Below are 15,018 nucleotides of genomic sequence, written 5' to 3' on the forward strand. Positions count from 1 at the left end.
AGTACAGAGACTGTATCTGTGAGTATCCCACCCAGACTTTAGTGGAAGGTGAGGTTAGCATTTAAAAGGGATGGAGAATCCTCTGGAGTCAGTCTTGGCTCTGAGAATGAGAAGTATGTGAATTATATCCTCCAAGCTGCATGATTACATCAGCAAGAAAGGATGATTTATGTGAGGGGTAAAGGGGCTAGACTGTGAATCAGGATCACCATCTATTAGGGTCATTATTTCTTAGAGGCACCGTAATGTTTGCCATCTGTGAATTCTATCTCTACAGGCAAGTTCAAGGTTGACTTGAATCCATCTTAGGAGCTAGTCTATGCCCCCTTCTGTGCCCAGGCAAAATTTATTAGGGAGCTGTGGTTTACCACGTCCCAAAAAATGACTGAAATACTAGAGGTATAATAACCATTTCAGATCAATACACACACCCTGTTGAAATACCAAGAACATTTGTCCCTAGAAATAATAAGCTCTGGGGCCACAAAGATTTGGAGCAGTTTCTATAAGTCTGAGAAGAAAATTTCCCCAGTTTTAAAAACACCATTTTAAAAACATAGATCAATATGCAGTCTGGGACAATGCTAACCTTGCGACTACTTCAGATGGAAAAGCCAGTGAGGTGAGCTGCTTACCAGCAGCCTTATTTGGGATGTCTCACAAAAGCAGTTTAATTGGTTTGAATAGTCTAAGATGGAAAGCTCAATGTCTCCCTCTAAGTAGTACATTGCATATGTCCTCACAGAAGCCAAGCTTTATCTAGTAGTTACTGGTCCATCTTGTTGAAAGCTGGCTTAGGGGCAACAGCTACAATGGCTTAGGGGCAATCAGCCTAAGTCCTCAGGCTGATTCTGAAATCTGCACTGTGAAAGATAGAGACTTTCCAAGAATCTTTACAGCCTGATTTATGAATTCCATCTCATGAAAGCAAAAAAACATGGGACTAGAAGTTGATGACTTGTTTTTCAAATTACATGAAAAGTAAATGGGTCACACTTATTTTGGTTCCTTCGAATATTTTAGGACAGGAGCAATATTTGGCATAATGATGAGAAGCAATAATAAACTTCATAAATGTTAGGTCTATTTAGAAGACCTCCATCTGGTAGCCTTCCAGCAAATCACGCCCCCACGAGGGAGATCAGCTTTTCCATGCCACAAGGGGCTGAGTCCTGCAAGCTCAGGCAGCTGGTGTCCACAAACGGAAGGTGCAGGGGTCTGCTTCCCAGGGCACAGGAAGGGATGGAAACAGATGACTGCCCCTTTGGTCTCTCTAATTAAAAAACAGCATATGCCTCGGGTATGCTCACCAAGGTGGTTTCTTACTACAGATCTGGGCTGCTCAGCTCATCTGTTTACCCTTCACCACACTTATTGAAAGCACAGGCTGCTTTCAATGCATTCGGATTCCGCAGCCCTGGTGCAGGAGCGGAGTGAGACCTCCATTTTTTTCATCAGTACTCCAGGAAGTTCTGAGGAAGCTGGTGCTTGGGCAATACTTTGGGGACCACTGGCTTGAACCAATATTTCTCAAACTGTGTCACTGGATGCATTCTTGGGAGTGTCGTGAAGAGAATTTTCACATTTTGTATTTTTATTTTAATAATCTTTCACATTTTAAGAACATTTTGGGGGATCCTGGGTGGTTCAGTTAGATAATCATCTGCCTGCAGCTCAGGTCATGATTCCAGGGTTTTGGAATAGAGCCCTGCCTGGGGCTCCTTGCTCAGTGGGGAGTCTGCTTCTCCTTCTCCCTCTGCCAAACCCCTGACCCTGCCTGCATTCTCTTTCTCAAATAAATAAAATCTTAAAAAAAAAAAAAAAAGAACATTCTGGGTCATTTGGATGATAATTTTATAACCAAACACTGCCATGAGACTTCCTCTAAGTGTTTATATTCATGTTGTACTCTTACAACATGAAATAGTGAGTTTTATTTAGATCCAGACCTGATTTGAATGTTCAAGCCCAAGTGAACCCCAAATGATGTCCTGTCATTAGCTCAGGAAGGGCACAGAGGAAGGAAAGGAGCTGATTCTGACAAATAACATCAATGAATTGCGTGTGGAGGGTCTATGGGATGTCTGAACAACTGTGGGGAAATGGGCTTAGAGCTCAGGAGAAGAATTCTCCAAAGTCAGAGATCTGGGATGTGCTACCCATAAGGCAGTGGCTGAAAACCTGTGTGGGTGATAGGAAGGAAATGAGGGACAAAGAAAAACAGGGACAGAACTTAGAGACAAGCAGAGGAACTGGAAGGAAGGTAGCAAAAAAGATGGGAAAAGAGGTCAGAGAGTAAGGGGTGGAACAGGAAGGGGAGACACCAGAGTGATAAGGGAGGAAAGAGTTCTAAGAAGGAGAGAACGGTGTTCATGTGAGTGGGTACTGTCCTTGATTTTTACTGTCACAGGAAGCAAGTGAGAAAGCAGTCTGTCCAATGTGATATCACTTATGCAGTCACAACTTGTATATGCCTGAATACTTACAGAAAATTTCTGAAAGACACCAGAACAACAAAACCTGTGAGTATCTCCAAGAATTAGATCAGGAGGGTGGAGCAGGGGAACTATAACTTTTATTTGGCATGATTTTGTTCCACTTATATTTATTACTATGAATGTACACTACTTTCTCACTAACGTTTTAAGGACTGGCCAGCACTATGATCTCAAATTAGCAGAGAGGATAAGAAAGATGAACTCAAAAGAGGCCATTTTAGGGGCAAGAAGGGGTCACTGGTGACCTTTATCAGGATGGTTACAGGTAGGAATGTGAAAGCTGGCTGCCCTGGTCTAAAACACTGTTTCTTGGGCTTTGCCAGATATAGGAATCACTTTGGGATCTTGTAAAAATGCAGACTCTGATTCCATAGGTCTGGGATGGAGTAAGGTTTCTTTCTTTCTTTCTTTTTTTTTTTTTTTAAGATTTTTTATTATTTATTTATTTGACAGACAGAGATCACAAGTAGGCAGAGAGAGAGAGAGAGAGAGAGGAGAAGCAGACTCCCCGCTGAGCAGAGAGCCCCATGCGGGGCTTGATCCCAGGACCCTGGGATCATGATCCGAGCCGAAAGCAGAGGCTTTAACCCACTGAGCCACCCAGGCACCCTGTGGAGTGAGGTTTCTAACAGGCTCCCACGTATGACCCAGGGGGATGGTCCAAGCACTGTACATTTGAGTTGCCAGGTAAAAAAATCAGAATGTCGGGAGTGGATGTGAGTATGAAGAGACCACTCTTTCCAAAAAAGTGCTCCCTGGAAGAGAAACCCCTAGGAATACACCAATAAGAAAAATTCTGCCGTTAAACAGCCATCCTGATGAGTCACACTGGGTGTCAGTGTTTTCTTGACAATCTCCTGCTTGGCTTTTCACTCAGATGTCCCTGACAGTCAGGGCTAACCTTGCAGCAGTGAGAACTTCCCTACGCTCTCAGAGGCCTTCCTGGAAGGTGTGGGGGAGCAGAATGACAGGGGAGCAAGAGCTCAGGAACGCGCAGAGGAGGGAAGCTGGAACATGACAAATTGCCTTTTGTCTCTGGTGCAACAGCACCAGAGGCCTTTGAGAGGCGCAAAAGATCCAAAAACAGACTTTATGAAGCCATGGGCACCAGGATACCCTGGCACTCCTTGACAGTCCATATTACAATGCCATCAGATATTCGCCAGACCTCATTCTGAATATTTCTGGACCTTTCCGCCACTTAGCTCAGCATCAGCCACACAGCTCCAAAGCCAGGGAGATAAGCATACTGTGAATACTTGAACTTGAACGGATTTACACTGCCAGGGGCTTCAGTGGGCAAGAGCAGGTGACCATGGGGGCCGACCTGACTTGACAGAGTCCTGTCAAGTCCAGAGTCCAACAGAGTCCTGCTTGACCTGAGCATAGTCCTACGGTCCACAGACAGTGACTAAGAACCACCTGGGGTAGGCTGGGTTGCACTGATCCTCTCACCTGCTGAGATGGAGCAGGTGAGAATGGAGGAACCTCGGAGCTCAAATAACGTGCTGGCAGCACTGAGTCATCCTCCCAAGACCTCTGGTGCTTGGCTGCCCCAGAACAGCCTTTTAGACTTTACAGAGAATGTGGCTGAGCAGTTCGTTCTGGCAGGAGACTGGAATTCAAAGAACCCCTCAGTGCAGAGAGCAGGGGTTATTCACGTTGGCATGCCTGACTTGTTTAAAAAGACTGCCACTCTCTCCTCTCTCATGTCTAACCTTGGCAGCAGAGGGTCCAAGCCATATGGGACAACTTGCACAGAGATGAGAATGGCACCAGAATTGGCCAGAAAAGATGCTTGAAGCCTTTGCGTTCACAGCTGTGGTTTTCCTCCGCCTTTACCCTTCATCAGACATCGAGTCACTCTGTCAGTCCCAGCTGTCACACTGGTCTCTCAGATTTATTAGGGAGAGAAATGGGCCTGCACAATTTTCTCCTTATTTGCTTTCCGATGTATTTGCTTCTGAGAATAAACATATTTGAACAGCACAGCACACATGGTGACTCTTTCAGAGATATTATTTGGAGGTTAAAATGGAAACATAGGTTCGTTCAAGTACAGTGATATGAACTTGTACTTCGCAAGACACAAGCTCCACTGCTTCAGGATGAAAGGGATGGAAGATTGCTCATACTATGTCATTTCCCAGGGCTCCCTGCAACTTGCAGGGTCCTTCCCCATCACAGTCAGAGTGGAAGCAAAAGAATCCAAAGTTGGTTTTGATCTTCACCTAACAAACATGCATTCCCACTTTTAAATCTGTCATCAAATATCCTCACTACTGCATGCACTAAAGACACTTCAAACTCTCAGGGAAGAGTTATTTGGGAAATCAAAGGCCTATTCTATGGGACCCTACATGATGCCATGTGTCTAAGCCACCAAGCAACCACACAGTAAGTGTTATCTCTTTATCACATCTCTTTCGGTTCCCCTGTTCCAATGTGCTGAAGAATTTAGAAGCCGCTTCTAATCTACAAATGGAAAGATTTGCATTCTGTATTTATATGAAACACTTTAATTGCTACCAGTATCACTGAAGTTATTAGCATATACACAGGAAGGAGGGTATACCCTTGAAATCATTTATCCCCCAAGGGCAAAATACTTTGAAAGAAGCAGAAAGCAGAGGAGATGGGAGGGGACTTTGAATAAAGCTGTGGTTTGGGGGTTGGTTTTAAAGTTCTACCTGGTGTTCTCCACCCAGGAGGTGGAGAGATGTTCCCTTCTTCACACAATGTAGCCCACGAGCTAGACTGCACAGGGCCTAATTTATTCACTCACTCTTCGCTTCCTTTCCTAAAGTCTGTAAAACAGTTGCAGTCAGGTGTGGTAGATTTGGAAAGAAGAATGTTACACATTCTTCACATACAATGTCTGAAAGATAAAATAACACCTTCCATTTCTCCTGCATTTGAAGACTTCAAAACTTCTTGCAGGAAAAGTAGAATGGCTAAATTAAAATCATTATTAAGTTATAAGTGACTTTAAAAATTAATTTAGGTCTTGCTGAAGAAGAAAAAAAATTCTGGAATTAACTCTGGTCCCTGTCTTTCCTGACTAGCCAGGACACACACACACAAAAAAATCTGGACCTTATCGAAGTCCAAATCCCTTGTTCCTTGTGTAAGAGAAAGGAAGGTGCTGAGATCCACGTGGCCCAGGTATGAACCAGTTTGGCCAGTGAAATGGAGGTGCTCACTACAGTGGGTTCCAGGCCCTACAGGGCTGGAGCCACTCCCCATCACGGAGGGGTAAGAGGATAGAAATGAGCAACCATCCCTTCCCAGGTGAGGAAATCCAACTAGGGATGAAAGACAGGAGGCATTCACTCCATCCAGGAGATCTCGGCATGGACACAGAAGTGCTCATTACTGGGGATGCCAGGATTCAGCCAGCCCAGCAGGGCTGCTTGCAGCACGAGGCTCTGCCACCCAAGTCCCCACTGTCAATCTGACTCTCCCCATCATCTCCTTCTCATTCTCTCCTGGTTGCTCTCTGGTCAGCTACTGGACCAGCCAGGACAGGGCCACAGGGCTGGGCCTGCATCCCCGCTCTGCGGATATCAGAGCGCCCAGGGAATGAACAGTTAGCAACCAAGTTGCTGTAGTGAGAAGAGCTGTCACTTTACCTTGTTGCTTACTGAGGAAAAGCAGAGCAGGGGCGACGCCAGGACCTCGCTGCTCAGGGCTGGCCGCGGCCACTGGGCTTGGGCTGGGACTCGCGGCTTCCTCAGGTTTCCCCTGGGCGGTGGGCCCCTCTGGCGGTGCCGAGACTCCGTCCTCAGAGGGCAGCTCGGGGCCTGCGTGGGGGGCGTCCGCGGGGAACTTGAGGAAGGGGCCCGGGTCGGCCAGGCCCCGGCGGCTGGCTGCGCCCTCCTCGGCGTGGGCGCCCGGTTCCTCCCGGATGGCATCCAGGGCTCCTGGCTTCATCGGGGGCGAGTCCTGCTCCCGCTTGGGGCTCTCCTCTGAGGCGGAGGACGCATCGCATGACTCTATGATGAGCTCGCTGTCCAGCTCGGCCTCGCGTTCCTCCCTCAGGATGCTGTACTGGATGGACGGCGAGGCCGGTGATGGCGGCGGGCCGCCCACGTGGCCGAAGGTTACGTAGCCCGAGGGCAGCGCGTCCTCGGCGGCCAGCGGGTCCTCAGACACCAGCTCGATCTCAGAGTCCCCGGACTCCGCGCTGCTGGCCTCATGGTCCAGGGGGCTGGGGATGGTTGGCAGCCCGGACCTGGCTTTGGCCTCAGGCCTGTTGGCCCCCTGGCCCGCCGGCCGTGGGCTCTCCGTTGTTTCATAGGATAACCCCTTTGCTTCTTTAATGGCAGTAATCAGCTCATCCTCGGAGATGCTGCTTTTCCCCTGGGATTCTGCAGCAGATGGTTCTGTCGTCCCACAAAGCGAGAAAGAGCCAGAGAGGCACACACACGGACAGACAGATGGACACAGACAAAAGAAATAAAACAAAATTCCATTAGGGGAGATGTTTTCTTGTTGCTTAAGAAACACGTATCTCATTAGCACAGAAATAGTCTGTTTCCAGGGCTCTGCTGAAAAGGCAGGCCACCTGAAGGAAAAGGCTAATTACTGTTATGGCCCAATTAATCAGAGTTTTACGTACCTATCTATCTTCATCTAGCTACTTTAAAAAAAGGACAAAGCAACTTCTTAGCAACAGTCCCTTAGTTGGTTTTTCTAATTCAATATGGTGAAGATTCTAGAAGTCATGGTTTTAATTTCTGATTCATTCTCTCAGGGAAGTTTTCCAGGTTCACAGATTTCATCAGGTAATCTGATGTACCAAACTGCCTATTTTGGCCACCAATATCAACAAATCTGAAAAGTCACTCATTACTCCTCATTCATTGCTTACTTTTCATGTTTCCCCCTTCAGTAAGACAAAGAAAGCTTAGTCTGGATCCTTATATGCAATTTGACTTCTGAGCTTTACATTTCCTGTAAGAACCAATACCTTTAGTCTTTTTTTTTTTTTTTTTTTTTTTTTTTTTTTTTTAGTGAAAAGTATAACAAAGTAGAGCAATGTAAGAGAAAATTTTTGCCAGTTCTACTAAGCAGGCTGTGAAGATGACCATAAGGCCCAATGCCCTGGGCTTCTAATGACGGAGCCCACGATCATTCATTTTCCTCTCTTCCCCTCCTCTTGAGAAGAACAAAACCCAAGAGTCACCCCCAGTCCCCTGGGTGAATGCCTGCCTTCTGCCTGATGTTTATCCAGATGGTCAGAAAACTTCACCAGCAATCTTGCTGATATTTCTTTCCCTTAGATGAGACTACCTGGGATCACCATGACAACTGTTTTGGGGAGCTTGGTTTTTCCCTTGTCACACAGCAGGGCCTTATTTCAGAATATCCCAGACAGTGGTCTCTGGCCCTTTTATAAGCAAGAAATATTCATCATTTCTCCAAAGCTTTGAGGTCACATATTTGGGGGGTGAGGAGAGCAGACTATGGCTAGGTAATCTGTTGCTTTAGGATTGTGGGGGAACCCTCATGGACAAAGCATTTCAGATTTGTCTAATTCTTTATAAAACAGAGTTGATTTTATCCTTTATCCATACAGCATTCATTCATCTTATTAATTGAGAATCTACTATGTGTTAGGCTCTCTTCTAGGCATTTGGGACATATTAGTGAATGAAATAGGTAACAAAATCTCTGCTTATATTCTAGTGGGAGGAGAATACAATACATAATTATTTATAGTAAATGACTAAAGCATATAGTAGGTAAGATATTAAGTGCTATGAAAAAATTAGAGCAGGGTAAAAGGATCAGGAGGGCCGGGAGATGGTGGGGATTTAACTGCAATTTTATTTTTTAAAAAATATTTTATTTAGGGGCACCTGGGTGGCTCAGTGGGTTAAAGCCTCTGCTTTCGGCTCAGGTCATGATCCCGGGGTCCTGGGATCGAGCCCCGCATCGGGCTCCCTGCTCACTGGGGAGCCTGCTTCCCTTCCTCTCTCTCTGCCTGCCTCTCTGCCTACTTGTGCTCTCTGTCAAATAAATAAATAAATAATCTTTAAAAAAAATATTTTATTTATTTATTTGACAGAGAGAGAGAGAGAGCACAAGTAGAGGGGAGCAGTAGGCAGAGGAAGAGAGAGAAGCAGGTTCCCAGCTGAGCAAGAAGGACACGGGCCTTGATCCCAGGACTCTGGGATCCAGACCCAAACAGAAGGCAGATGTTTAACCAACTGAGCCATTCAGGCACCTGTGAATCTGCACTTTTAAATACGGTAGCCAAGATAGACCTCACTGAGAAAGTAATCTACATTCAACACTTGAGGAGTCAAGAGAGTGACTCATGACAACAATCAGAGGAAGAAGCATGCCAAACAAAGGGAACCCATAGTGGAAAGGCCTGGAGGTGGGAGCGGTGATGATTTCTAGATATCACAGATGCCCAAAGGGTCTCACCAAGTCCTGCTTGTACTATATTCCTAGGAGACCAGGAAGCGTGTGGGCAGGGCCTGGGGCTCAGAAGGCTACAAGAAGCCCTGCAAGGCAGCCTTCCCTGTGAGCAAGCTGGCCTAGAGCTCTGTGGACCAGGAGACTGGCTAGTGTCCACTCATTTTCTACAACCAGGAGCCCTGAGAGGTTTTATATCTGTATGTGATGATATGATTAACATCTGTCTCTTCAGCCTTCCCCACTTTCTCTGACCCCAGACTAAAGCCCCAGGAGGGCAAAGGGCAGCCAACATCTTTTTGTTCATGGTCATATCTTCAGCACCTAGTGCAGGGTCTGGCTAATGTGAAGATTAGCTCAAATCTTCAAAACAGTGGTTCTTACTCATGTGTATGACTCAAAATTCCCCTCAGAAATTTTGCCTTAGTTGAAGTAAGTCTGAAGGGGCCTAGCCATCTGAATTTTGTAACTCCAAGGGTAGTTCTTCTTCTTCTTCTTCTTTTTTTTTAATTTATTTGAGAGAGAGATTGAGTACAAGCAGGGGGAACAAAAGGCAGAGGGAGAGGAAGAAGCAGGCTCCCCATGGAGCAGGGAGCTAGTTGAGGGGCTCAATTCCAGGACCCTGGGATCATGACCTGAACCAAAGGCAGATGCTTAACCCACTGATCCACCCAGGTGCCCCTCCAAGGAAAATTCTAATAGTCACCTCTAGTTAGGGTTGGCAGACTTGACAAATAAAAATAGAGGACATCCAGTTACATTTGAATCTCTGCTAAACTCTGAATTTTTTAAAGTGTATGTCCCATGAACTATTACTATTTTATTAGCAACCCTACCTCCAGTTGAAAACCACTGAGGTAGAGCACTCAGAAAAAGCTCAGGGATCCTGCTTCATTTACTCAAGACTAATGATGGTATGGACAGCTGTGGGATATGAGACAGAAGGGCCTGATGTATTTCATCTTGGGCAGGTGAAGGTACTACCCTGAAGAGAATCCAACCTTATTATGAGTTAAAAGCTTCTCAGTAGAAATTAATAAGTATTTGCCCTTCATTCTTAATGGGAACCAAAATTTCAACCAAGTGCTAAGAGGAATCGGGGAAAAAAACAAGAACAAAATAGAAGTTTTTGTACACTCAGTATTAAAATTCATGGGCCTCTGGTTAAGATATTGGTTATTATGTGTCACGACAGATACAGCAAAGCTAGCAACAGTCAACAAAAATACAAGAACAGATTATAAAAACTGAGGTTAGAACTGCGCTGCCTGGGGAGATGTGTTTGCTGCTGCTGCTAATAATTATGATGATAGAATTTAGAATGATAAAAAGCAAGGGGAACATGGGTCAGGTTGCCAAGTCGCAGATGCCACCATCCAGCTGTGAATGATGCTGACATTCGGTTCTAGCCTTTGCTCCGGGCTCATTTTTCACTCAACATACAGAGGGATCATTTGAAAACATACATCCGATCCTGTCACTCTTCCCTTCCTCCTCCCCACTCTGGCCATATTGACCTTGCAGCTGCTCCCTCAACACAGGAGACATTCCCTGGCTCGGGGCCTCTGCACTGGCTGTCCCCTCAGCTTGGGCCCTTTTCCTCAGCTATCTACATGGCTTGCTGCTTCCCCTCTCCCCCATTCAGGTCTCTGTTCAGAGCCCTCAGCAGGGAGAAACCTTTCCTCACAACCACCCTCATCACTCTCTTACACTGTGTGTCACTTTATTTTTCTTCATTACCATTATAAATATCTGATATTATATTACATATTTATTTATTTGTGTGTAAGTCCTCCCAATAAGAATGCAGACAGAAATCTTGTTAGGTTTCAGCACTGTATTCCCAGTGGTGATGGGACAATGCTTGGCATAGACAAAATGGCCAACATACTTGTTAAGTGAAGGGATGAATGAATGAATGTCAATTCCCAGAGTAAAACCCTCCAATGGTTTCCTGTTGCATATGGAACAAAATCCTAATTCTTCATCCTATGAATCCCTGAAAGATCTGGGCCCTGCCCACCTCTGCAACTCTGTTCTATGCCATACTTATCCTTTGCTCTTATAAAAATTAATAAAGGGAAACCTCATTAACGTAGAGCCGGGAAGCTAGAAGGGGCCACTATACCACTCAAAGGCAATTACAGACCTGTCAATTATAGACCTCAACAGAAGAATCATCAACAGGAAGGGATGATCACTTACAGGCCCCAACAGAAAAAGAGGTCCATGAATCTTCTAGGAGAAGCTGATTATCTGCAACTCAGCCAAGGAGGAACCATCATTGAACCTGAACTCTTGCTTTTCTCTGATGGACTCTCATTCAAAACAACCACTCCCAACTTCATTTGTCTTATCCATAAAACAGTGTTCCTCTCCTCTGTTGGACTTGCCTATGGTTTTACCATAGATAGCATGTCCTGAATTGTAATGAACTGCTATTCCTAAATAAACCAATGTTTGCTGGCAAAATAACTATTTATTTTTTTAATTAAATTTTTTATTTATTTTCAGTGTAACAGTATTCATTGTTTTTTCACCACATCCAGTGCTCCATGCAATCTGTGCCCTCCCTAATACCCACCACCTGGTTCCCCCAAACTCCCACCCCCCGCCCCTTCAAAACCCTCAGGTTGTTTTTCAGAGTCCATAGTCTCTCATGGTTCACCACCCCTTCCAATTTCCCTCAACTCCCTTCTCCTCTCCATCTACCCTTGTCCTCTATATTATTTGTTATGCTCCACAAATAAGTGAAACCATATGATACTGGACTCTCTCTGTTTGACTTATTTCACTCAGCATAATCTCTTCCAGTCCCGTCCATGTTGCTACAAAAGTTGGGTATTCGTCCTTTCTGATGGAGGCATAATACTCCATAGTGTATATGGACCACATCTTCCTTATACATTCATCCGTTGAGGGGCATCTTGGTTCTTTCCACAGTTTGGCGACTGTGGCCATTGCTGCTATAAACATTGGGGTACAGATGGCCCTTCTTTTCACTACATCTGTATCTTTGTCTATACTGCCCAGAGCAATCTATACTTTTAATGCCATTCCGATCAAAATTCCATCAGTATTTTTCAAAGAGCTGGAGCAAATAATCCTAAAATTTGTATGGAATCAGAAGAGACCCTGAATTGCTAAGGAAATGTTAAAAAACAAAAATAAAACTGGCGGCATCACGTTACCTGATTTCAAGATTTACTACAAAGCTGTGATCACCAAGACAGCATGGTACTGGCATAAAAACAGACACATGGACCAGTGGAACAGAGTAGAGAGCCCAGATATGGACCCTCAACTCTATGGTCAAATAATCTTCGAAAAAACAGGAAAAAATATCCAGTGGAAAAAAGACAGTCTCTTCAATAAATGGTGCTGGGAAAACTGGACAGCTATATGTAGAAGAATGAAACTCGACCATTCTCTAACACCGTACACAAAGATAAACTTGAAATGGATAAAAGACCTCAACGTGAGACAGGAATCCATCAGAATCCTCGAGGAGAACATAGGCAGTAACCTCTTTGATATCAGCCACAGCAACTTCTTTCAAGATATGTCTCCAAAGGCGAAGGAAACAAAAGCGAAAATGAACTTTTGGGACTTCATCAAGATCAAAAGCTTCTGCACAGCAAAGGAAACAGTCAACAAGACAAAGAGGCAACCCACGGAATGGGAGAAGATATTTGCAAATGACAGTACAGACAAAAGGTTGATATCCAGGATCTATAAAGAACTCCTCAAACTCAACACACACAAAACAGACAATCATATTAAAAAATGGGCAGAAGATATGAACAGACACTTCTCCAATGAAGACATACAAATGGCTACCAGACACATGAAAAAATGTTCATCATCACTAGCCATCAGGGAGATTCAAATCAAAACCACATTGAGATACCACCTTACACCAGTTAGAATGGCCAAAATTAGCAAGACAGGAAACAACGTGTGTTGGAAAGGATGTGGAGAAAGGGGAACCCTCTTACACTGTTGGTGGCAATGCAAACTGGTGCAGCCACTTTGGAGAACAGTGTGGAGATTCCTCAGGAAATTAAAAATAGAGCTTCCCTATGACCCTGCAATTGCACTACTGGGTATTTACCCAAAGATAAAAATAACTATTTATTTTTAAAGTCAACATTTCTTTACACCATCTTTCAATTCCTAAATAACACAGCCTTGGGGCCTGTGTGCTTGCTTTCCTCTGTACCTGGAGTTTCCATTTTACCTCTTCCTTTGAATTGTGGGCTCCCTCTCCTCATTCAGATCTCAGACCACATGTCACCTCCTCAGAGAGGCCACCCTTGACCCTTTCACACCCAACATTCTATCACTCCTTGTAGGAGTCGGACTGTGAAATTTCAGACACTATGAAACTGATTTACTTCTTATTGCTTATTTCTTACTAAGGGAAGATGGAGTGGTTTAATAATGACCTCTCGATTACTGTCCTTTCTGAGGCTAACACCTCGAAGAACATCCATGACTGCCATAATGTAGTCCTAGGCATTGTGTCAGAAACAGTATGGTGCCAGTGGGTCAATGGTCAGGACACTGAGCATGTTTTTGGTTTTTTTTTTTAATTTTTTTTTAAGATTTTATTTATTTATTTGACAGACAGAGATCACAAGTAGGCTGAGAGGCAGGTAGAGAGAGAGAGAGGAGGAAGCAGGCTCCCCGCTGAGCAGAGAGCCCGACGCGGGGCTCGATCCCAGGACCCTGGGATCATGACCTGAGCCGAAGGCAGAGGCTTTAACCCACTGAGCCACCCAGGCGCCCCAGTGAGCATGTTTTCTTAAAGTGCTTCACTTGTATTCATGACTGATTTTGGCTGAGAAGAAACTTTCAATATGTAAGCTATAAGAATTTTTGCCTCTGAACCTCAGAGTATATTATTTAACATGATGAAAATAGTTCAGCACTTTGGAGAAAATTACAAAATGGAATAATTTATTGGAATTGAAGGAAATACATTAGACTCTTTGTTTAAGCTTCAGGGTCTGTGGCTAAAATTGTTATAAATGAGAACTTCTCCTGGTTCATAATTCACATAATTAGAATTAGTAGAATTAGACAGATAATTAGAATCACTATTATTATTATCAGAGCATCACATGGCCAGAGTGCCAGGGGATCACAAGATGGGGAGGGAGCTGGGTAACCTCTTAGGATAGCAAGAACAAGGCGAAAGGCCTTAGTGACAAGCTAATTTCTCCTAACTTTCCTGTTAATTTTATTCTTATATGTTGTCATTTGACTCAGGTATTATGATGTGAGGCATGTGTGGAGAGAGGAGCTGAACATGGGAGAGAACTTTGTACTGGATCTGGGGACTTTCTCTTTCTTGAACAAACTTTGCTTAGAATGTTCATTTGGAGCAACTGCAGAAAAAAGCCGTTGCCCTAATCCAATGCTGTCAAGTGTACAACCCAAGGTCATAAAACTCCAAGATCATCTCAGCCAGATCTGTTTTTGTCTTATCTTGAAGCTGCTCCAAAACCTCAATGGGCTATGGCTACTGAGAAAAGAAAAAAGGAAATTTCTTAATAATCCCTAAACTCTGAATCAAAGCAAGTCTTTTTCATCAGGTCTGCAAACTTAATTTTTACATGAGGCATGTGCCATGTAAACGGACCTGTATGTGCTAGGACATTTCCCTCTTCCTGAAGACTTCCTGAAGTTCTTCTAAAAACAACCACCAGACAACCCCATAGCTTGAGAAAACACAGCTGATAATACAGCTTACCTCTTCAGAGTATCAATATCTTTATATCATTGAATAACAGAACGGTTTTATGATGTATTATCACAAAGACCATAAGGAGGCTTCAGGACTCAGATATGTTGCTACTTCATGTCATAATCTGAGATAAGTCACATCTAATCCATTTGGGGCCTCAGTTTCTTTATTTGTTGTCACCACTGACAACATTGCTTGTTGTCACTACTGACAACAATTTACATTGCATAGAAATTCACTGTGGACTCATCCCTCCATCTCCTTGAATCTCCTTGGACTGGAAGGCCCTCCTGCCCCTCCTCTTCACCTGTATATTTCCTCCTGCTCCATTCACCTGGG

At 44.3% G+C, this 15,018-nt stretch overlaps 1 protein-coding gene across 2 annotated transcripts in view; it reads right to left on the bottom strand.

Annotated features, from left to right (window-relative positions):
• Positions 1-15,018, bottom strand: part of RTN1 (reticulon 1) — a gene marked incomplete at its 5' end in the record, with an annotated part of 387,521 nt that overhangs the window by 88,442 nt on the left and 284,061 nt on the right. The window contains one exon of one of the 2 annotated variants that reach the window (XM_080808575.1): positions 6,131-6,883. The exons of the other annotated variant lie outside the window; for it this stretch is intronic. Coding sequence (XP_080664701.1) covers positions 6,131-6,883 — 753 coding nt within the window. The remainder of the gene's footprint in view (positions 1-6,130; positions 6,884-15,018) is intronic. 2 annotated transcript variants of the gene reach the window in all.

Source organism: Martes martes (assembly GCF_963455335.1).
Source record: "Martes martes genome assembly, chromosome: 7".
Lineage (NCBI taxonomy): Eukaryota > Metazoa > Chordata > Mammalia > Carnivora > Mustelidae > Martes > Martes martes.